At 50.3% G+C, this 22,465-nt stretch overlaps 1 protein-coding gene across 1 annotated transcript in view; it reads left to right on the plus strand.

Moving 5' to 3' along the window:
* Positions 1 to 22,465, plus strand: part of LOC139419325 (transcription initiation factor TFIID subunit 2) — a 51,376-nt gene that overhangs the window by 17,991 nt on the left and 10,920 nt on the right. Inside the window, exons 12-23 of the mRNA XM_071169272.1 lie at positions 1,730 to 1,884; positions 2,801 to 2,915; positions 3,114 to 3,223; positions 4,511 to 4,576; positions 6,672 to 6,773; positions 7,864 to 8,014; positions 11,496 to 11,636; positions 11,875 to 11,985; positions 12,187 to 12,380; positions 13,830 to 13,969; positions 16,077 to 16,146; positions 17,243 to 17,352. Coding sequence (XP_071025373.1) covers positions 1,730 to 1,884; positions 2,801 to 2,915; positions 3,114 to 3,223; positions 4,511 to 4,576; positions 6,672 to 6,773; positions 7,864 to 8,014; positions 11,496 to 11,636; positions 11,875 to 11,985; positions 12,187 to 12,380; positions 13,830 to 13,969; positions 16,077 to 16,146; positions 17,243 to 17,352 — 1,465 coding nt within the window. The remainder of the gene's footprint in view (positions 1 to 1,729; positions 1,885 to 2,800; positions 2,916 to 3,113; positions 3,224 to 4,510; positions 4,577 to 6,671; positions 6,774 to 7,863; positions 8,015 to 11,495; positions 11,637 to 11,874; positions 11,986 to 12,186; positions 12,381 to 13,829; positions 13,970 to 16,076; positions 16,147 to 17,242; positions 17,353 to 22,465) is intronic.

Consider the following 22,465-nt stretch of genomic DNA (forward strand, 5'->3'; position numbering starts at 1 on the left):
ATACTACACTACAATGCAGAGTCTGGGTCATTCCAGTTCAACTACTACTTTCATGGAGGAAAGCATTTTCAAATCCTCAAATCATCATATCCCAGCACTCCATCTGATCACAGCACTCCATCATATCCCAGCACTCCATCATATTCCAGCACTCCATCAGATCCCAGCACTCCATCAGATCCCAGCACTCCATGATATCCCAGCACTCCATCAGATCCCAGCACTCCATCAGATCCCAGCACTCCATCAGATCCCAGCACTCCATGATATCCCAGCACTCCATCAGATCCCAGCACTCCATCAGATCCCAGCACTCCATCAGATCCCAGCACTCCATCATATTCCAGCACTCCATCATATTCCAGCACTACATCATATCCCAGCACTCCATCAGATCCCAGCACTCCATCAGATCCCAGCACTCCATCAGATCCCAGCACTCCATCAGATCCCAGCACTCCATCATATTCCAGCACTCCATCATATTCCAGCACTCCATCAGATCCCAGCACTCCATCAGATCCCAGCACTCCATCAGATCCCAGCACTCCATCAGATCCCAGCACTCCATCATATCCCAGCACTCCATCATATTCCAGCACTCCATCATATTCCAGCACTCCATCATATTCCAGCACTCCATCATATTCCAGCACTCCATCATATCCCAGCACTCCATCAGATCCCAGCACTCCATCAGATCCCAGCACTCCATCAGATCCCAGCACTCCATCAGATCCCGGCACTCCATCAGATGCTGGCACTCCATCAGATGCTGGCACTCCATCATATCCCAGCACTCCATCATATTCCAGCACTCCATCATATCCCAGCACTCCATCATATCCCAGCACTCCATCAGATCCCAGCACTCCATCATATCCCAGCACTCCATCATATTCCAGCACTCCATCATATTCCAGCACTCCATCATATCCCAGCTCTCCATCAGATCCCAGCACTCCATCATATCCCAGCACTCCATCATATCCCAGCACTCCATCATATCCCAGCACTCCATCATATCCCAGCACTCCATCAGACCCCAGCACTCCATCATATTCCAGCACTCCATCAGACCCCAGCACTCCATCAGACCCCAGCACTCCATCAGACCCCAGCACTCCATCAGACCCCAGCACTCCATCAGATCCCAGCACTCCATCATATCCCAGCACTCCATCATATCCCAGCACTCCATCATATCCCAGCACTCCATCATATCCCAGCACTCCATCATATCCCAGCACTCCATCAGATCCCAGCACTCCATCATATTCCAGCACTCCATCATATCCCAGCACTCCATCATATCCCAGCACTCCATCATATCCCAGCACTCCATCATATCCCAGCACTCCATCATATCCCAGCACTTCATCAGACTCCAGCACTCCATCAGACCCCAACACTCCATCAGACCCCAACACTCCATCGGACCCCAACACTCCATCGGACCCCAACACTCCATCGGACCCCAGCACTCCATCGGACCCCAGCACTCCATCGGACCCCAGCACTCCATCGGACCCCAGCACTCCATCGGACCCCAACACTCCATCAGACCCCAACACTCCATCGGATCCCAGCACTCCATCAGATCCCAGCACTACATTGACTCTTCCCCTGTTCAGCTCCTGAGTCTGGCCAGTACAGCGTCCTCCCAGAAGTACCAGACACATGTGGAGTCAGATACATGAACTAGATTATTCTGTTTCCGATCTGCTAGGTGTTCAACAAGTTACTAAGCCTGGCTAGTACAGCGTCCTCGCAGAAGTACCAGTCACACATGTGGAGTCAGATGCTGGTATCCACCCACAGCTTCCTCAAGTCCATCTCCAACGTGTCGGGGAAGGACATAGGACCCCTCATCAAGCAGTGGGTGTATCCTTTAACCTGTCAATCAGAACACTGGAGGGAGAGGTAACGTGACTATAACACTGTAATAGCAGATTAATGGTTAGGACATAGGACCCCTCATCAAGCAGTGGGTGTATCCTTTCAGCTCCCTCAGCCTGCTTAGCAGAACACTGGAGAGACTGGCCTGGTTAGAACACTAAGAACTGACGGGCCTGGTTAGAACACTAAGGACCGACTGGCCTGGTTAGAACACTAAGAACTGACGGGCCTGGTTAGAACACTAAGAACTGACTGGCCTGGTTAGAACACTAAGAACCGACGGGCCTGGTTAGAACACTAAGAACTGACTGGCCTGGTTAGAACACTAAGAACTGACTGGCCTGGTTAGAACACTAAGAACCGACTGGCCTGGTTAGAACACTAAGAACTGACTGGCCTGGTTAGAACACTAAGAACCGACTGGCCTGGTTAGAACACTAAGGACCGACTGGCCTGGTTAGAACACTAAGGACCGACAGGCCTGTTTATAAAGCCCCTTTAAGCAGTGTAATAATTGAACCCTTCAACAGAAGGACCATATATATGCATTTTGCATTTTCAGATGACTGATTTTGTGTCTTATAAGTTCACTGTAATGTCCAGAGTTGTCAACTGACATGGAAATGTATTGTACATATCACCAGTCAGCAGAAAGGTCTTGTCTGTTTATAGTCTGTATGTAATATCAAGACTTTGAATGATTTAATATCCACTATACAACTGGAAATATACCATAGCACCAACATTTTCCAAAACCATTCCTGTGGTTATTACACTGCAGTAATTGAATGATTCACGCCCGATCGCTCTAGTTATTACGTTGAACTACCATTGTACCCCTGATTGGGATCAGTGCTGTAATTCTTTCAGTTTAGATATTAGCCTTAATTCAAGCCCACAGAGACCAGAGTGCGGTGGTGAAGTTCTTTGGCAGTTTTGCCTTCAACAGGAAACGGAACGTTCTAGAACTGGAGATTCGACAGGACTACACCTCCTCTGGAACACAGAAATATGTGGTCGGTCCTCTTTGAACTGAGTTGGTTTAACTTTACTGGTGTGCGGGATGGGCCTTAGTTAGCACTTTTGGGACTATTCGATTGGTTCCATTGTACCAGCAAAGCTAAATCAAACTACCGCAAGTATTTGACATTTTGTTGTGTTTGACCCAAGTCTGAGATTTAGTAGTAAGGTGAATCACTGTCTTCGTTCTGTAGGGACCCATCAAGGTGACAGTCCAGGAGCTGGATGGGTCCTTCAACCACACGCTACAGATAGAAGAGAACAGCCTGAAACACGACATCCCCTGCCACTCCAAGAGCAGACGGTAAACTCAAGCATCTTGTTTCTGTTATTACTAACACATTTCAATAAGCCTAATGCAATGCCGTCTTAGCTGTAGTTTGGAGGATCAAGCCTAATGTAATGTCGTCTTAGCTGTAGTTTGGAGGATCAAGCCTAATGTAATGTCGTCTTAGCTGTAGTTTGGAGGATCAAGCCTAATGTAATGTCATCTTAGCTGTAGTTTGGAGGATCAAGCCTAATGTAATGCCGTCTTAGCTGTAGTTTGGAGGATCAAGCCTAATGTAATGCTATCTTAGCTGTAGTTTGGAGGACCAAGCCTAATGTAATGCCATCTTAGCTGTAGTTTGGAGGACCAAGCCTAATGTAATTCTGTAGTTTGGAGGACCAAGCCTAATGTAATGCCATCTTAGCTGTAGTTTGGAGGATGAAGCCTAATGTAATGCCATCTTAGCTGTAGTTTGGAGGACCAAGCCTAATGTAATTCTGTAGTTTGGAGGACCAAGCCTAATGTAATGCCATCTTAGCTGTAGTTTGGAGGATGAAGCCTAATGTAATGCCATCTTAGCTATAGTTTGGAGGATGAAGACTAATGTAAGGCTGTAGTTTGGAGGACCAAGCCTAATGCAATGCCGTCTTAGCTGTAGTTTGGAGGACCAAGCCTAATGCAATGCTATCTTAGCTGTAGTTTGGAGGACCAAGCCTAATGTAATGCCATCTTAGCTGTAGTTTGGAGGACCAAGCCTAATGCAATGCCATCTTAGCTGTAGTTTGGAGGACCAAGCCTAATGCAATGCCATCTTAGCTGTAGTTTGGAGGACCAAGCCGAATGTAATGCTATCTTAGCTGTAGTTTGGAGGACCAAGCCTAATGTAATGCTATCTTAGCTGTAGTTTGGAGGATCAAGCCTAATGTAATGCTATCTTAGCTGTAGTTTGGAGGATCAAGCCTAATGTAATGCTATATTAGCTGTAGTTTGGAGGATCAAGCCTAATGTAATGCTATCTTAGCTGTAGTTTGGAGGATCAAGCCTAATGTAATGCCATCTTAGCTGTAGTTTGGAGGACCAAGCCTAATGTAATGCTGTAGTTTGGAGGATCAAGCCTAATGTAATGCCATCTTAGCTGTAGTTTGGAGGATGAAGCCTAATGTAATGCCGTCTTAGCTGTAGTTTGGAGGACCAAGCCTAATGTAATGCTGTAGTTTGGAGGACCAAGCCTAATGCAATGCCATCTTAGCTGTAGTTTGGAGGACCAAGTGTCCCTCAGTTTATCTCCGCCTCCTTAGAGTTTGTATTTTCTTCCTGCTCCAGAAACAAGAAGAAGAAGATCCCTTTGATGAACGGGGAGGAGGTTGACATGGACCTGTCTGCTATGGAGTAAGACTGTATACTGCTCCCTCTCATCTCTCCTGTCTGCTATGGAGTAAGACTGTATACTGCTCTCTCTCTCTCTCCTGTCTGCTATGGAGTAAGACTGTATACTGCTCCCTCTCTCTCTCCTGTCTGCTATGTAGTAAGACTGTATACTGCTCTCTCTCTCTCCTGTCTGCTATGTAGTAAGACTGTATACTGCTCTCTCTCTATCACCTGTCTGCTATGTAGTAAGACTGTATACTGCTCTCTCTCTCTCACCTGTCTGCTATGGAGTAAGACTGTATACTGCTCTCTCTCTCTCACCTGTCTGCTATGGAGTAAGACTGTATACTGTTTTATACTGCTCCCATTCTTGCACTGATACTACAGGACTAGGGAGAGTAGCACTGATACTACAGGACTAGGGAGAGTAGCACTGATACTACAGGACTAGGGAGAGTAGCACTGATACTACAGGACTAGGGAGAGTAGCACTGATACTACAGGACTAGGGAGAGTAGCACTGATACTACAGGACTGGGGAGAGTAGCACTGATACTACAGGACTAGGGAGAGTAGCACTGATACTACAGGACTAGGGAGAGCAGCACTGATACTACAGGACTAGGGAGAGCAGCACTGATACTACAGGACTAGAGAGAGCAGCACTGATACATACTACAGGACTAGGGAGAGCAGCACTGATAATACAGGAATAGGGAGAGCAGCACTGATACTACAGGACTAGGGAGAGCAGCACTGATGGTACAGAGCTAGGGAGAGCAGCACTGATGGTACAGAGCTAGGGAGAGCAGCACTGATAATACAGGACTAGGGAGAGCAGCACTGATACTACAGGACTAGGGAGAGCAGCACTGATACATACTACAGGACTAGGGAGAGCAGCACTGATAATACAGGACTAGGGAGAGCAGCACTGATACTACAGGACTAGGGAGAGCAGCACTGATACATACTACAGGACTAGGGAGAGCAGCACTGATAATACAGGAATAGGGAGAGCAGCACTGATACTACAGGACTAGGGAGAGCAGCACTGATACTACAGGACTAGGGAGAGCAGCACTGATACCACAGGACTAGGGAGAGCAGCACTGATACTACAGGACTAGGGAGAGCAGCACTGATACTACAGAGCTAGGGAGAGCAGCACTGATACTACAGGACTAGGGAGAGCAGCACTGATACTACAGGACTAGGGAGAGCAGCACTGATACTACAGGACTAGGGAGAGCAGCACTGATACTACAGGACTAGGGAGAGCAGCACTGATACTACAGGACTAGGGAGAGCAGCACTGATACTACAGGACTAGGGAGAGCAGCACTGATACTACAGAGCTAGGGAGAGCAGCACTGATACTACAGGACTAGGGAGAGCAGCACTGATACTACAGGACTAGGGAGAGCAGCACTGATACTACAGGACTAGGGAGAGCAGCACTGATACCACAGGACTAGGGAGAGCAGCACTGATACTACAGAGCTAGGGAGAGCAGCACTGATACTACAGGACTAGGGAGAGCAGCACTGATAATACAGGACTAGGGAGAGCAGCACTGATACTACAGGACTAGGGAGAGCAGCACTGATACTACAGAGCTAGGGAGAGCAGCACTGATACTACAGGACTAGGGAGAGCAGCACTGATACATACTACAGGACTAGGGAGAGCAGCTATGGCTGTTACCGAGCATTGAGAAACTAACCAACAACCCAGCAGGCAGATGCAGCTAACATCACTACCCTCAGTAGTTTATGTCCTACCCTCAGTAGTTTACGTCCTACCCTCAGTAGTTTACGTCCTACCCTCAGTAGTTTACGTCCTACCCTCAGTAGTTTACGTCCTACCCTCAGTAGTTTACGTCCTACCCTCAGTAGTTTACGCCCTACCCTCAGTAGTTTACACCATACTCTCAGTAGTTTAGACCTACCCTCAGAGGGAATAAAGGATCTCGCCATAAAAATAATCAACATACTTCAGTTAAAAGTTTTAGTCAAATCAGTTGAATTCAGACAAGCCACCCTCCTTAACAGACGAGTGTTCCGTTCGTTCCGTTCCATAAAGAACCTAAAACTTCACTCTGTTTCTCACGCAGTGCGGATTCTCCCTTGCTGTGGATCCGGATCGATCCGGACATGTCCATCCTGCGTAAGGTGGAGTTTGAGCAGGCAGACTTCATGTGGCAGTACCAGCTCAGGTACAGAACTCTTCACCTTTTACTTTTAGGACCTGGCCGTTGCATGGATCTGTTTCTTCATGTCTTCTTGAGCACACAAAAAAGACTATCCTTATTTACAAACATGACAAAGATGACTACAGATCACGCCACAGCGCCGCGAGTACAGATCACGCCACAGAGCCGTGACTACAGATCAGGTTACAGAGACGCGACTACAGATCAGGCCACAGAGACGCGACTACAGATCACGCCACAGAGCTGCGTCTACAGATCACGCCACAGAGCCGCGACTACAGATCACGCCACAGATCCGCGACTACAGATCACGCCACAGAGCCGCGACTACAGATCACGCCACAGAGCCGCGACTACAGATCACGCCACAGAGCCGCGTCTACAGATCACGCCACAGAGCCGCGTCTACAGATCACGCCACAGAGCCGCGACTACAGATCACACCACAGAGCCGCGTCTACAGATCACGCCACAGAGCCGCGTCTACAGATCACGCCACAGAGACGCCGCGACTACAGATCACGACACAGAGCCGCGACTACAGATCACGCCACAGATCCGCGACTACAGATCACGCCACAGGGCCGCGACTACAGATCACGCCACAGAGCCATGACTACAGATCACGCCTCAGAGCCGCGACTACAGATCACGCCACAGAGACACCGCGACTACAGATCACGCCACAGAGCCGCGACTACAGATCACGCCACAGAGCCGCGACTACAGATCACGCCACAGAGACACCGCGACTACAGATCACGCCACAGAGCCGCGACTACAGATCACGCCACAGAGCCCCGACGACAGATCACGCCTCAAAGCCGCGAGTACAGATCACGCCACAGAGCCGCGACTACAGATCACGCCACAGAGCCGTGACTACAGATCACGCCACAGAGCCGTGACTACAGATCACGCCACAGAGCCATGACTACAGATCACGCCACAGAGCCGCGACTACAGATCGCACCACAGAGCCATGATAGCACATATAGATCTGACATTTCAACATGGAGTTCAATGCGAACGAGACAAGGTGTGTTTGTTTGTCCTGGTAGTATTCTTCATGGTTCAGAAGTATCTTCCTCAGGTACGAGCGTGACGTCGTGGCCCAGGAGGAGTCTATTTTAGCCCTGGAGAAGTTCCCCACGCCGGCCTCCCGTCTGGCCCTCACTGACATCCTGGAACAGGACCAGTGTTTCTACAAGGTCCGCCAGGGCGCCTGCTTCTGCCTCGCCAAGGTAAGAGGTCCGCTTCACCCATCCATCCATCTTTATCCCTCCATTAACCACGGTGGGGTTTTAGTGTGATGAATCCAGAGTTGAGCACATCATTCCTTTATTCTAAGCCAAGGGGACTTCTGTGGCAGGAGGCCACCCACCTTCCTAGTCTTCGTTCTTCTTTTAAAACCCAATTCGACAACCCCTGTAGAACGTTATCCTGTGGATTGTTTTTGCTTTATCCATCAACCCCCCCCCATATCCGATTTAATTTCCTCCATTTATAATATTTTCACCTGAATCCATATTTTCTTTAAATCAGAAATGGATGTGGAGTTCCATGGTTATTTCATTTCATGGTTTCATTGGCTTCCAGAATTGAATTTAGCTAGTTGATGTTAACAGGATGTTAACAGGTACCCCTGATAGCCTTGGCAGGCCGGTGATAGGCTGCCTTTGTTGAATGAGTGGGAGCCGGCAGGAAAGGCTTAGGGGCAAGTCCAAGCAGAGTCCACACACCCGCACTTAGATACACACGCTCACATATACACACACCCACATATACACACACTCACATATACACACACCCACACTTAGATACACACACTCACATATACACACACCCGTCCACCCCAGGGCCTTGTGTTTACCTTGCTGAAAAATGACAACATCCTGACCGCTCGCCCCAGCCCTGTAGGGAGACCCTCGGCTCTGTCCTTCTCTCTAATATCCTGCTGAGAGAGAGCAGGGAGACCCTCGGCTCTGTCCTTCTCTCTAACATCCTGCTGAGAGAGAGCAGGGAGACCCTCGGCTCTGTCCTTCTCTCTAATATCCTGCTGAGAGAGAGCAGGGAGACCCTCGGCTCTGTCCTTCTCTCTAATATCCTGCTGAGAGAGAGCAGGGAGACCCTCGGCTCTGTCCTTCTCTCTAATATCCTGCTGAGAGAGAGCAGGGAGACCCTCAGCTCTGTCCTCCTCTCTAATATCCTGCTGGGAAACCCTCAGCTCTGTCCTTCTCTCTAATATCCTGCTGAGAGAGAGCAGGGAGACCCTCGGCTCTGTCCTTCTCTCTAATATCCTGCTGAGAGAGAGCAGGGAGACCCTCGGCTCTGTCCTTCTCTCTAACATCCTGCTGAGAGAGAGCAGGGAGACCCTCTGCTCTGTTACTTCCTAATGTAACAGGCTAGAAGCCAGTCTGCTAGAAGCCAATTGTTCTGAACTCTAGAAAATCTAATCCAAGTTACACTCGCTTGTCCCCTTGCAGTTAACTTTCAAATGAATATTACAACGTTTTGTCCAGGAAACCTTCTTCAGGGTGTCATGTGTCATCCTAGTTAGATTACTAGCTAATACCTCTATTATTTAGTATTTTCTGTGTCTAGATAGCGAACTCCACTGCTCTGTGACGTCCCTGTTCACCAGGATAGCTAGCTGTCACACATCAGCCCAGATAGAACAGGAGGGGAGCTAGCTGTCACACATCAGCTCAGATAGAACAGGAGGAGGATAGCTAGCTGTCACACATCAGCTCAGATAGAACAGGAGGAGGAGAGCTAGCTGTCACACATCAGCCCAGATAGAACAGGAGGAGAGCTAGCTGTCACACATCAGCCCAGATAGAACAGGAGGAGAGCTAGCTGTCACACATTTTTTATTTTATTTTTTTTATTTCACCTTTATTTAACCAGGTAGGCTAGTTGAGAACAAGTTCTCATTTGCAACTGCGACCTGGCCAAGATAAGGCATAGCAGTGTGAACAGACAACACAGAGTTACACATGGAGTAAACAATTAACAAGTCAATAACACAGTAGAAAAAAGGGGAGTCTATATATACATTGTGTGCAAAAGGCATGAGAAGGTAGGCAAATAATTACAATTATGCAGATTAACACTGGAGTGATAAATGATCAGATGGTTATGTAAAGGTAGAGATATTGGCGTGCAAAAGAGCAGAAAAATAAATAAATAAAAACAGTATGGGGATGAGGTAGGTGAAAATGGGTGGGCTATTTACCAATAGACTATGTACAGCTGCAGCGATCGGTTAGCTGCTCAGATAGCAGATGTTTGAAGTTGGTGAGGGAGATAAAAGTCTCCAACTTCAGTGATTTTTGCAATTCGTTCCAATCACAGGCAGCAGAGAACTGGAACGAATCAGCTCTGATAGAACAGGAGGAGGAGAGCTAGCTGTCACACATCAGCCCAGATAGAACAGGAGGAGGATAGCTAGCTGTCACACATCAGCTCTGATAGAACAGGAGGAGGAGAGCTAGCTGTCACACATCAGCTCAGATAGAACAGGAGGAGGATAGCTAGCTGTCACACATCAGCCCAGATAGAACAGGAGGAGGAGAGCTAGCTGTCACACATCAGCCCAGATAGAACAGGAGGAGGATAGCTAGCTGTCACACATCAGCTCAGATAGAACAGGAGGAGGAGAGCTAGCTGTCACACATCAGCTCAGATAGAACAGGGGGAGGAGAGCTAGCTGTCACACATCAGCTGAGATAGAACAGGGGGAGGAGAGCTAGCTGTCACACATCAGCTCAGATAGAACAGGAGGAGGAGTGCTAGCTGTCACACATCAGCTCAGATAGAACAGGAGGAGGAGAGCTAGCTGTCACACATCAGCTCAGATAGAACAGGAGGAGGAGAGCTAGCTGTCACACATCAGCTCAGATAGAACAGGAGGAGGAGAGCTAGCTGTCACACATCAGCCCAGATAGAACAGGAGGAGAGCTAGCTGTCACACATCAGCCCAGATAGAACAGGAGGAGAGCTAGCTGTCACACATCAGCTCTGATAGAACAGGAGGAGGAGAGCTAGCTGTCACACATCAGCCCAGATAGAACAGGAGGAGGATAGCTAGCTGTCACACATCAGCTCTGATAGAACAGGAGGAGGAGAGCTAGCTGTCACACATCAGCTCAGATAGAACAGGAGGAGGATAGCTAGCTGTCACACATCAGCCCAGATAGAACAGGAGGAGGAGAGCTAGCTGTCACACATCAGCTCAGATAGAACAGGGGGAGGAGAGCTAGCTGTCACACATCAGCCCAGATAGAACAGGAGGAGGATAGCTAGCTGTCACACATCAGCTCAGATAGAACAGGAGGAGGAGAGCTAGCTGTCACACATCAGCTCAGATAGAACAGGGGGAGGAGAGCTAGCTGTCACACATCAGCTCAGATAGAACAGGGGGAGGAGAGCTAGCTGTCACACATCAGCTCAGATAGAACAGGAGGAGGAGTGCTAGCTGTCACACATCAGCTCAGATAGAACAGGAGGAGGAGAGCTAGCTGTCACACATCAGCTCAGATAGAACAGGAGGAGGAGAGCTAGCTGTCACACATCAGCTCAGATAGAACAGGAGGAGGAGAGCTAGCTGTCACACATCAGCCCAGATAGAACAGGAGGAGGATAGCTAGCTGTCACACATCAGCTCAGATAGAACAGGAGGAGGAAGCTGTATCACATATTTCCTGTTTTTAACATTCATAGATCGCCAACTCCATGATGAGCACCTGGACCGGTCCTCCAGCCATGAAGTCTCTGTTCACCAGAATGTTCTGCTGTAAGAGCTGTCCAAACATCGTCAAGACCAACACCTTCATCAGCTTCCAGAGCTACTTCCTACAGAAGGTAATTAACTGTCACACGTCACCTTAACGTAGATCACGAGACTAAGTCTGTCTGTTTAAATATCGGATCAGTCATGGGATACCAGTTACACACTGTAGAGGTTTTTACTTCGTCACCGAACCTAAACCTTTAGGAAACAATGGCGGGAAAAATCTGAATTAGTTTCCCTGGAAATTGCAAGAAATCTGTAGTACTGTGTTTTGCCGACTGTAATGAGCTGTGTTTGATCTGTACCTAGACCATGCCTGTAGCCATGGCTCAGCTCAGAGACATCCAGAACCTCTGTCCCAAAGACGTCCTCAACTTCATCCTGGACCTCATCAAGTACAACGACAACAGGAAGAACAAGGTGAGATGGGGGTTTGTTTTGTTGTGACCAATGATTAGAAGGGGACAGGGTGAAGGAGATGAACCGTTCAGAGAGTGTTGGACCAGGGGTCGCCATCGTTGGTAATTCTGTATGGTGTTCTGGAGTTGGTTGTGTTGACCACTGGGCCACACTGACCAGGCACTAATGCCTTTAATGTTGTTGCCCTTCTCCTTTTCCTAGTTCTCTGACAACTACTACCGTGCCGAGCTGATTGACGCCCTCACCAACTCCCTGACCCCGGCCATCAGCATCAGTAACGAGGTGCGCACCGTGGACAACCTCAACGGAGACGTACGTCTCATCCTGGAGGAGATCACACGGTCTCTTAACATGGAGAAACTACTGCCCAGCTACCGCAACACCATCACTGTCAGGTAGAGATAATCACTACTCTAGATACCCATTATACATTATACTATATAAACTAAACATCCTGGAGGAGATCATCACTACAGCCCAGCTACCGCAACACCATCACTGTCAGGTAGAGATAATCACTACTCTAGATACCCACTATACATTATACTATATAAACTAAACATCCTGGAGGAGATCATCACTACTGCCCAGCTACCGCAACACCATCACTGTCAGGTAGAGATAATCACTACTATAGATACCCACTATGCATTATACTATATAAACTAAACATCCTGGAGGAGATCATCACTACTGCCCAGCTACGGCAACACCATCACTGTCCGGTAGAACAGAAGTTAGGATGAAGTGGAGTAATAGTGATGGTAAATGTGGGTGGTGTTTAATGGTGGTAAATGTGGGTGGTGTTTAGTGGTGGTAAATGTGGGTGGTAAATGATGGTGGTGCTGGTAAATGGTGCTGGTGGTAAATGTGGGTGGTGTTTAGTGGTGGTAAATGTGGGTCGTAAATGGTGGTGTTTAGTGGTGGTAAATGTGGGTCGTAAATGGTGGTGTTTAGTGGTAGTGGTGGTAAATGGTGGTGTTTAGTGGTAGTGATGGTAAATGTGGGTGGTAAATATGGGTGGCAAATGTGGGTGGTAAATGGTGGTGGTAAGTGGTGGTAAATATGGGTCGTAAATGGTGGTGTTTAGTGGTAGTGATGGTAAATGGTGGTGTTTAGTGGTAGTGGTGGTAAATGGTGGTGTTTAGTGGTAGTGGTGGTAAATGGTGGTGTTTAGTGGTGGTAAATGGTGGTGCTTGGTGTCTGTTTTGATTGGCCGCTTGACATTGTGTTGATCGATAAAAGACCAAATAGTGGTTGACCCAAAGCGTCATTGTTGAGCTAGCTGGTGTGGAAGCTTTTTGGCCCTTGTACCCTCTCCCCAAATATTGCCAAACACGTCCCGTACAGGAAGCTAGTTGAGTGCCGGGGGAAACCTTCCCACCTGCATGATCCTATCAATCAAAATCACTCAAAGGCACAATCTGCTACTTTGTTTTCCAGTTGTAGAACTCCACATCTTTAACCCTAAAGGGTATTGGTGCGTTACAAATCAGGAACTTTGATTTAGGCTTATAGATGAGTGACCTCTCTCTCTCTCCTCCATCCCCCCTCTCTCTCCTCCATCCCCCCTCTCTCTCCTCCATCCCCCCTCTCTCTCCTCCATCCCCCCTCTCTCTCCTCCATCCCCCCTCTCTCTCCTCCATCCCCCCTCTCTCTCCTCCATCCCCCCTCTCTCTCCTCCATCTCTCTCTCTCCTCCATCTCTCTCTCTCCTCCATCTCTCTCTCTCCTCCATCCCCCCTCTCTCTCCTCCATCCCCCCCTCTCTCTCCTCCATCCCCCTCTCTCCTCCACCCCCCCCCCCCCTCTCTCCATCCCTCTCCCTCTCCACCCCCCTCTCCAGTTGTCTCAGAGCTATCCGGATGCTCCAGAAGAATGGTCATATCCCCAGTGATCCCTCTCTGTTTAAATCCTATGCAGAATACGGACACTTTGTGGATGTTCGTGTTGCAGCGCTGGAAGCTGTGGTGGACTACACAAGAGGTATGCACCGAACTAGTCCTAGTGAAGTGAGTAGGACACACCCTATTCCCTATGTAGGTGCACTACATTTAGCCAGATCAAGTATTCAGACCCCTTGACTTATTCTGAAATGTATTAATTTTTTTTTGTTTTCTCATCAATCTACACACAGTAACCCATGACGACGAACCAAAAACATTTTTTTTTTTTTTACATTTTTGAAAATTGTAAATAAAAATAAATAACTATCACATTTGCATAAGTATTCAGATATTTTACGCAGTACTTTGTTGAAGCACCTTTGACAGCGATTACAGCCTCGAGTCTTCTTGGGTGTGACGCTACAAGCTTGGCACACCTGTATTTGGGGAGTTTCTCCCATTCTTCTCTGCAGATCCTCTCAAGCTCTGTCAGGTTGGATGGGGAGCCTCGCTGCACAGCTATTTTCAGGTCCCTCCAGAGATGTTCGATCAGGTTAAAGTCCGGGCTCTAGCTGGGCCACTCAAGGACATTCAGAGACTTGTCCCGAAGCCACTCCTGCGTTGTCTTGGCTGTGTGCTTAGGGTCGTTGTCCTGTTGGAAGGTGAACCTTCGCCCCAGTCTGAGGTCCTGAGCGCTCTGGAGCAGGTTTTCATCAAGAATCTCTCTGTACTTTGCTCCGTTCATCTTTCCCTTGATGCTGACTAGTCTCCCAGCCACTGAAAAACATCCCCACAGCCTGATGCTGCCACCACCATGCCTCACCGTAAGGATGGTGCCAGGTTTCCTCCAGACGTGACGCTTGGCATTCAGACCAGAGAGTTCATTCTTGGTTTCATCACACCAGAGAATCTTGTTTCTCATGATCTGAGAGTCTTTAGGTGCCTTTTGCGCGGGGTGGGGGACGGGACTGTTTTCGCTTTGTCATTATGCGGTATTGTGTGTAGATAAACATCTATGTAATCCATTTCAGTATCAGACTGTAACGTAACAACATGTGGAAAAAGGGATGGGGGTCTGAATACTTTCCGAATGCAAGGAGACGAGGTGCCATTTCACACACAGCCTAGTTTTCTGGGGTTGAACATCTTGACCCTAAATATCCATCCAGACGTCACCAGTCAGTCTGTTTTAATCTGTGGGGTTGAACATCTTGACCCTAAATATCCATCCAGACTGTCACCAGTCAGTCTGTTTAATCTCTGGGGTTGAACATCTTGACCCTAAATATCCATCCAGACTGTCACCAGTCAGTCTGTTTTAATCTCTGGGGTTGAACATCTTGACCCTAAATATCCATCCAGACTGAATGGCACCTTTCTCAGTCATCAGTCTGTTTCACTCTGTGGGCTGTAGCTACTAGCTAGAGAGACAGCATCTCACCTGTAGAAGCAACATGCGCACACACACACACACACACACACACAAACTCCCTGCTATAAACCTCATTATAAACTGTGTGGTTCCAGCCCTGAATGCTAATTGGCTGACAGCCGTGGTATATCAGACCGTATAGTAGTAACATCACACTGACTCCTACCCAGAGAGTATCCCTTCTTGTTATAGTAGTAACATCACACTGACTCCTACCTAGAGAGTATCTCTTCTTGTTATAGTAGTAACAACACACTGACTCCTACCTAGAGAGTATCTCTTCTTGTTATAGTAGTAACAACACACTGACTCCTACCTAGAGAGTATCCCTTCTTGTTATAGTAGTAACAACACACTGACTCCTACCTAGAGAGTATCCCTTCTTGTTATAGTAGTAACATCACACTGACTCCTACCCAGAGAGTATCCCTTCTTGTTATAGTAGTAACAACACACTGACTCCTACCTAGAGAGTATCCCTTCTTGTTATAGTAGTAACAACACACTGACTCCTACCTAGAGAGTATCCCTTTCCAACACGCTCTGACTGCCACACACAATCCCTGCTGATTATACACATAATTAATAAATCTCACAGCCCTGCCTGGTTGTCAGGACAGAGGTGTGTGTGTGTGTGTGTGTGTGTGTGTGTGTGTGTGTGTGTGTGTGTGTGTGTGTGTGTGTGTGTGTGTGTGTGTGTGTGTGTGTGTGTGTGTGTGTGTGTGTGTGTGTGTGTGTGTGTGTGTGTGTGTTTTAACATGCTGTCTATTGCTAGTTGACAGGAGCTCCGTGGAACTGCAGTGGCTGCTCAACATGGTCCAGAATGACCCGGCTCACTACATCAGGTACTGTGTGTTTTGTCTGTTGGGTTGGCGGCCTCATACATAAAGATGCATCATGATGCATTTACCTGGCTTCAGGATATGGGGACATTTTGTCTTCAGGCAGCAAGACAACGGGGTCGTTTATTTAGTGCTGCGTAAAAAACAAGGACTGTTACAGTGAATTTATCAACGGATTGAACTCATTTAGACCCGTAGTCTGAGGAAATGTATTGATGATACTTCAGCAGTTTGAATCTAAATATATTCATCCTGAAACATCCTGTTTCCTTTATTAGTGGTTATTTGCCATGTCCCAGGAAAGGTGTTATGTGATGGTCTGTCCCAGGAAAGGTGTTATGTGATGGTTTGTCCCAGGAAAGGTGTTATGTGATGGTTTGTCCCAGGAAAGGTGTTATGTGATGGTTTGTCCCAGGAAAGGTGTTATGTGATGGTCTGTCCCAGGAAAGGTGTTATGTGATGGTTTGTCAGGGAAAGTTGTTATGTGATGGTTTGTCCCAGGAAAGGTGTTATGTGATGGTTTGTCCCAGGAAAGGTGTTATGTGATGGTCTGTCCCAGGAAAGGTGTTATGTGATGGTCTGTCCCAGGAAAGGTGTTATGTGATGGTCGGTCCCAGGAAAGGTGTTATGTGATGGTCGGTCCCAGGAAAGGTGTTATGTGATGGTCTGTCCCAGGAAAGGTGTTATGTGATGGTTTGTCCCAGGAAAGGTGTTATGTGATGGTCTGTCCCAGGAAAGGTGTTATGTGATGGTCTGTCCCAGGAAAGGTGTTATGTGATGGTTTGTCCCAGGAAAGGTGTTATCTGATGGTTTGTCAGGGAAAGGTGTTTTATGTGATGGTCTGCCCCAGAAAAGGTGTTTTATGTGACGGTCTGCCCCAGGAAAGGTGTTTTATGTGACGGTCTGCCCCAGGAAAGGTGTTATGTGATGGTCTGTCCGGGAAAGGTGTTATGTGACGGTCTGTCCCAGGAAAGGTGTTATGTGATGGTCTGTCAGGGAAAGGTGTTATGTGATGGTTTGTCAAGGAAAGGTGTTATGTGACGGTCTGCGGCTGTGATGTAACAGGATGTTAACCTCTACTTTCTCTATGTTCATTCAGACACAAGATCCTAAGCATGCTGGGTAAAAACCCTCCCTTCACCAAAGCAGCCGAGTCTCCACTCTGCAACGAGGCTCTGGTCGACCAGCTGTGGAAACTCATGAACTCAGGTGAGACCTTTGTGCATCTTAAATGGCACCCTATTCCCTATGTAGCGCACTACGTTTGACCGGAGCCCACATAAATCTTCTACGTAGGGCTCTGGACTAAAAGTAGTGTACTATGTAGCAAATAGGGTGCCATTTAAGATCAGACATAACTAATCAAACCTGATGAGACGCATTACAGACAGACCACCAGGCCTGGCTAGTCAAACCCCCACCTGGGGCTGGTGTGATATCCACTCAGGCCTGGCTAGTCAAACCCCCACCTGGGGCTGGTGTGATATCCACTCAGGCCTGGCTAGTCAAACCCCCACCTGGGCTGGAGTGATATCCACTCAGGCCTGGCTAGTCAAACTCCCACCTGGGCTGGAGTGATATCCACTCAGGCCTGGCTAGTCAAACCCCCACCTGGGCTGAAGTGATATCCACTCAGGCCTGGCTACTCAAACCCCCACCTGGGCTGGTGTGATATCCACCTAGGCCTGGCTAGTCAAACCCCCACCTGGGGCTGGTGTGATATCCACTCAGGCCTGGCTAGTCAAACAGGCCTGGCTAGTCAAACCCCCACCTGGGGCTGGTGTGATATCCACTCAGGCCTGGCTAGTCAAACCCCCACCCATGCTGGAGTGATATCCACTCAGGCCTGGCTAGTCAAACCCCCACCTGGGCTGGAGTGATATCCACTCAGGCCTGGCTAGTCAAACCCCACCTGGGCTGGAGTGATATCCACTCAGGCCTGGCTAGTCAAACCCCCACCTGGGCTGAAGTGATATCCACTCAGGCCTGGCTACTCAAACCCCCACCTGGGCTGGTGTGATATCCACCTAGGCCTGGCTAGTCAAACCCCCACCTGGGGCTGGTGTGATATCCACTCAGGCCTGGCTAGTCAAACAGGCCTGGCTAGTCAAACCCCCACCTGGGGCTGGTGTGATATCCACTCAGGCCTGGCTAGTCAAACCCCCACCTGGGGCTGGTGTGATATCCACTCAGGCCTGGCTAGTCAAACCCCCACCTGGGGCTGGTGTGATATCCACTCAGGCCTGGCTAGTCAAACCCCCACCTGGGCTGGAGTGATATCCACTCAGGCCTGGCTAGTCAAACCCCCACCTGGGCTGGAGTGATATCCACTCAGGCCTGGCTAGTCAAACCCCCACCTGGGCTGAAGTGATATCCACTCAGGCCTGGCTACTCAAACCCCCACCTGGGCTGGTGTGATATCCACCTAGGCCTGGCTAGTCAAACCCCCACCTGGGGCTGGTGTGATATCCACTCAGGCCTGGCTAGTCAAACAGGCCTGGCTAGTCAAACCCCCACCTGGGGCTGGTGTGATATCCACTCAGGCCTGGCTAGTCAAACCCCCACCTGGGGCTGGTGTGATATCCACTCAGGCCTGGCTAGTCAAACCCCCACCCATGCTGGAGTGATATCCACTCAGGCCTGGCTAGTCAAACCCCCACCTGGGCTGGAGTGATATCCACTCAGGCCTGGCTAGTCAAACCCCACCTGGGCTGGAGTGATATCCACTCAGGCCTGGCTAGTCAAACCCCCACCTGGGCTGAAGTGATATCCACTCAGGCCTGGCTACTCAAACCCCCACCTGGGCTGGTGTGATATCCACCTAGGCCTGGCTAGTCAAACCCCCACCTGGGGCTGGTGTGATATCCACTCAGGCCTGGCTAGTCAAACAGGCCTGGCTAGTCAAACCCCCACCTGGGGCTGGTGTGATATCCACTCAGGCCTGGCTAGTCAAACCCCCACCTGGGGCTGGTGTGATATCCACTCAGAACTGGCTAGTCAAACACCCATCTGGGGCTGGTGTGATATCCACTCAGGCCTGGCTAGTCAAACCCCCACCTGGGCTGGAGTGATATCCACTCAGGCCTGGCTAGTCAAACCCCCACCTGGGCTGAAGTGATATCCACTCAGGCCTGGCTACTCAAACCCCCACCTGGGCTGGTGTGATATCCACTCAGGCCTGGCTAGTCAAACCCCCACCTGGGCTGGTGTGATATCCACTCAGGCCTGGCTAGTCAAACCCCCACCCATGCTGGAGTGATATCCACTCAGGCCTGGCTAGTCAAACCTCCACCTGGGCTGGAGTGATATCCACTCAGGCCTGGCTAGTCAAACCCCACCTGGGCTGGAGTGATATCCACTCAGGCCTGGCTAGTCAAACAGGCCTGGCTAGTCAAACCCCCACCTGGGGCTGGTGTGATATCCACTCAGGCCTGGCTAGTCAAACCCCCACCTGGGGCTGGTGTGATATCCACTCAGGCCTGGCTAGTCAAACCCCCACCTGGGGCTGGTGTGATATCCACTCAGGCCTGGCTAGTCAAACCCCCACCTGGGCTGGAGTGATATCCACTCAGGCCTGGCTAGTCAAACCCCCACCTGGGCTGAAGTGATATCCACTCAGGCCTGGCTACTCAAACCCCCACCTGGGCTGGTGTGATATCCACTCAGGCCTGGCTAGTCAAACCCCCACCTGGGGCTGGTGTGATATCCACTCAGGCCTGGCTAGTCAAACCCCCACCTGGGCTGGTGTGATATCCACTCAGGCCTGGCTAGTCAAACCCCCACCTGGGCTGGAGTGATATCCACTCAGGCCTGGCTAGTCAAACCCCCACCTGGGCTGGAGTGATATCCACTCAGGCCTGGCTAGTCAAACCCCCACCTGGGCTGAAGTGATATCCACTCAGGCCTGGCTACTCAAACCCCCACCTGGGCTGGTGTGATATCCACCTAGGCCTGGCTAGTCAAACCCCCACCTGGGGCTGGTGTGATATCCACTCAGGCCTGGCTAGTCAAACAGGCCTGGCTAGTCAAACCCCCACCTGGGCTGGTGTGATATCCACTCAGGCCTGGCTAGTCAAACCCCCACCTGGGGCTGGTGTGATATCCACTCAGGCCTGGCTAGTCAAACCCCCACCTGGGCTGGTGTGATATCCACTCAGGCCTGGCTAGTCAAACCCCCACCTGGGCTGGAGTGATATCCACTCAGGCCTGGCTAGTCAAACCCCCACCTGGGCTGGAGTGATATCCACTCAGGCCTGGCTAGTCAAACCCCCACCTGGGCTGAAGTGATATCCACTCAGGCCTGGCTACTCAAACCCCCACCTGGGCTGGTGTGATATCCACCTAGGCCTGGCTAGTCAAACCCCCACCTGGGGCTGGTGTGATATCCACTCAGGCCTGGCTAGTCAAACAGGCCTGGCTAGTCAAACCCCCCCCACCTGGGGCTGGTGTGATATCCACTCAGGCCTGGCTAGTCAAACCCCCACCTGGGCTGAAGTGATATCCACTCAGGCCTGCTACTCAAACCCCCACCTGGGCTGGTGTGATATCCACTCAGGCCTGGCTAGTCAAACCCCCACCTGGGGCTGGTGTGATATCCACTCAGGCCTGGCTAGTCAAACCCCCACCTGGGCTGGAGTGATATCCACTCAGGCCTGGCTAGTCAAACCCCCACCTGGGCTGGAGTGATATCCACTCAGGCCTGGCTAGTCAAACCCCCACCTGGGCTGAAGTGATATCCACTCAGGCCTGGCTACTCAAACCCCCACCTGGGCTGGTGTGATATCCACCTAGGCCTGGCTAGTCAAACCCCCACCTGGGGCTGGTGTGATATCCACTCAGGCCTGGCTAGTCAAACCCCCACCTGGGCTGGTGTGATATCCACTCAGGCCTGGCTAGTCGAACCCCCACCTGGGCTGGAGTTATATCCACTCAGGCCTGGCTAGTCGAACCCCCACCTTGGCTGAAGTGATATCCACTCAGGCCTGGCTAGTCGAACCCCCACCTGGGCTGAAGTGATATCCACTCAGGCCTGGCTAGTCAAACCCCCACCTGGGCTGAAGTGATATCCACTCAGGCCTGGCTAGTCAAACCCCCACCTGGGCTGAAGTGATATCCACTCGGGCCTGGCTAGTCAAACCCCCACCTGGGCTGGTGTGATATCCACTCAGGCCTGGCTAGTCAAACAGGCCTGGCTAGTCAAACCCCCACCTGGGGCTGGTGTGATATCCACTCAGGCCTGGCTAGTCAAACCCCCACCTGGGGCTGGTGTGATATCCACTCAGGCCTGGCTAGTCAAACACCCATCTGGGGCTGGTGTGATATCCACTCAGGCCTGGCTAGTCAAACCCCCACCTGGGCTGGAGTGATATCCACTCAGGCCTGGCTAGTCAAACCCCCACCTGGGCTGAAGTGATATCCACTCAGGCCTGGCTACTCAAACCCCCACCTGGGCTGGTGTGATATCCACTCAGGCCTGGCTAGTCAAACCCCCACCTGGGGCTGGTGTGATATCCACTCAGGCCTGGCTAGTCAAACCCCCACCTGGGGCTGGTGTGATATCCACTCAGGCCTGGCTAGTCAAACCCCCACCCATGCTGGAGTGATATCCACTCAGGCCTGGCTAGTCAAACCTCCACCTGGGCTGGAGTGATATCCACTCAGGCCTGGCTAGTCAAACCCCACCTGGGCTGGAGTGATATCCACTCAGGCCTGGCTACTCAAACCCCCACCTGGGCTGGTGTGATATCCACCTAGGCCTGGCTAGTCAAACCCCCACCTGGGGCTGGTGTGATATCCACTCAGGCCTGGCTAGTCAAACAGGCCTGGCTAGTCAAACCCCCACCTGGGGCTGGTGTGATATCCACTCAGGCCTGGCTAGTCAAACCCCCACCTGGGGCTGGTGTGATATCCACTCAGGCCTGGCTAGTCAAACCCCCACCTGGGGCTGGTGTGATATCCACTCAGGCCTGGCTATTCAAACCCCCACCTGGGGCTGGTGTGATATCCACTCAGGCCTGGCTAGTCAAACCCCCACCTGGGCTGGAGTGATATCCACTCAGGCCTGGCTAGTCAAACCCCCACCTGGGCTGAAGTGATATCCACTCAGGCCTGGCTACTCAAACCCCCACCTGGCCTGGTGTGATATCCACTCAGGCCTGGCTAGTCAAACCCCCACCTGGGCTGGTGTGATATCCACTCAGGCCTGGCTAGTCAAACCCCCACCTGGGCTGGAGTGATATCCACTCAGGCCTGGCTAGTCAAACCCCCACCTGGGCTGGAGTGATATCCACTCAGGCCTGGCTAGTCAAACCCCCACCTGGGC

This window comes from Oncorhynchus clarkii, chromosome 2 (genome assembly GCF_045791955.1).
Source record: "Oncorhynchus clarkii lewisi isolate Uvic-CL-2024 chromosome 2, UVic_Ocla_1.0, whole genome shotgun sequence".
Taxonomy (NCBI): Eukaryota; Metazoa; Chordata; class Actinopteri; order Salmoniformes; family Salmonidae; genus Oncorhynchus; species Oncorhynchus clarkii.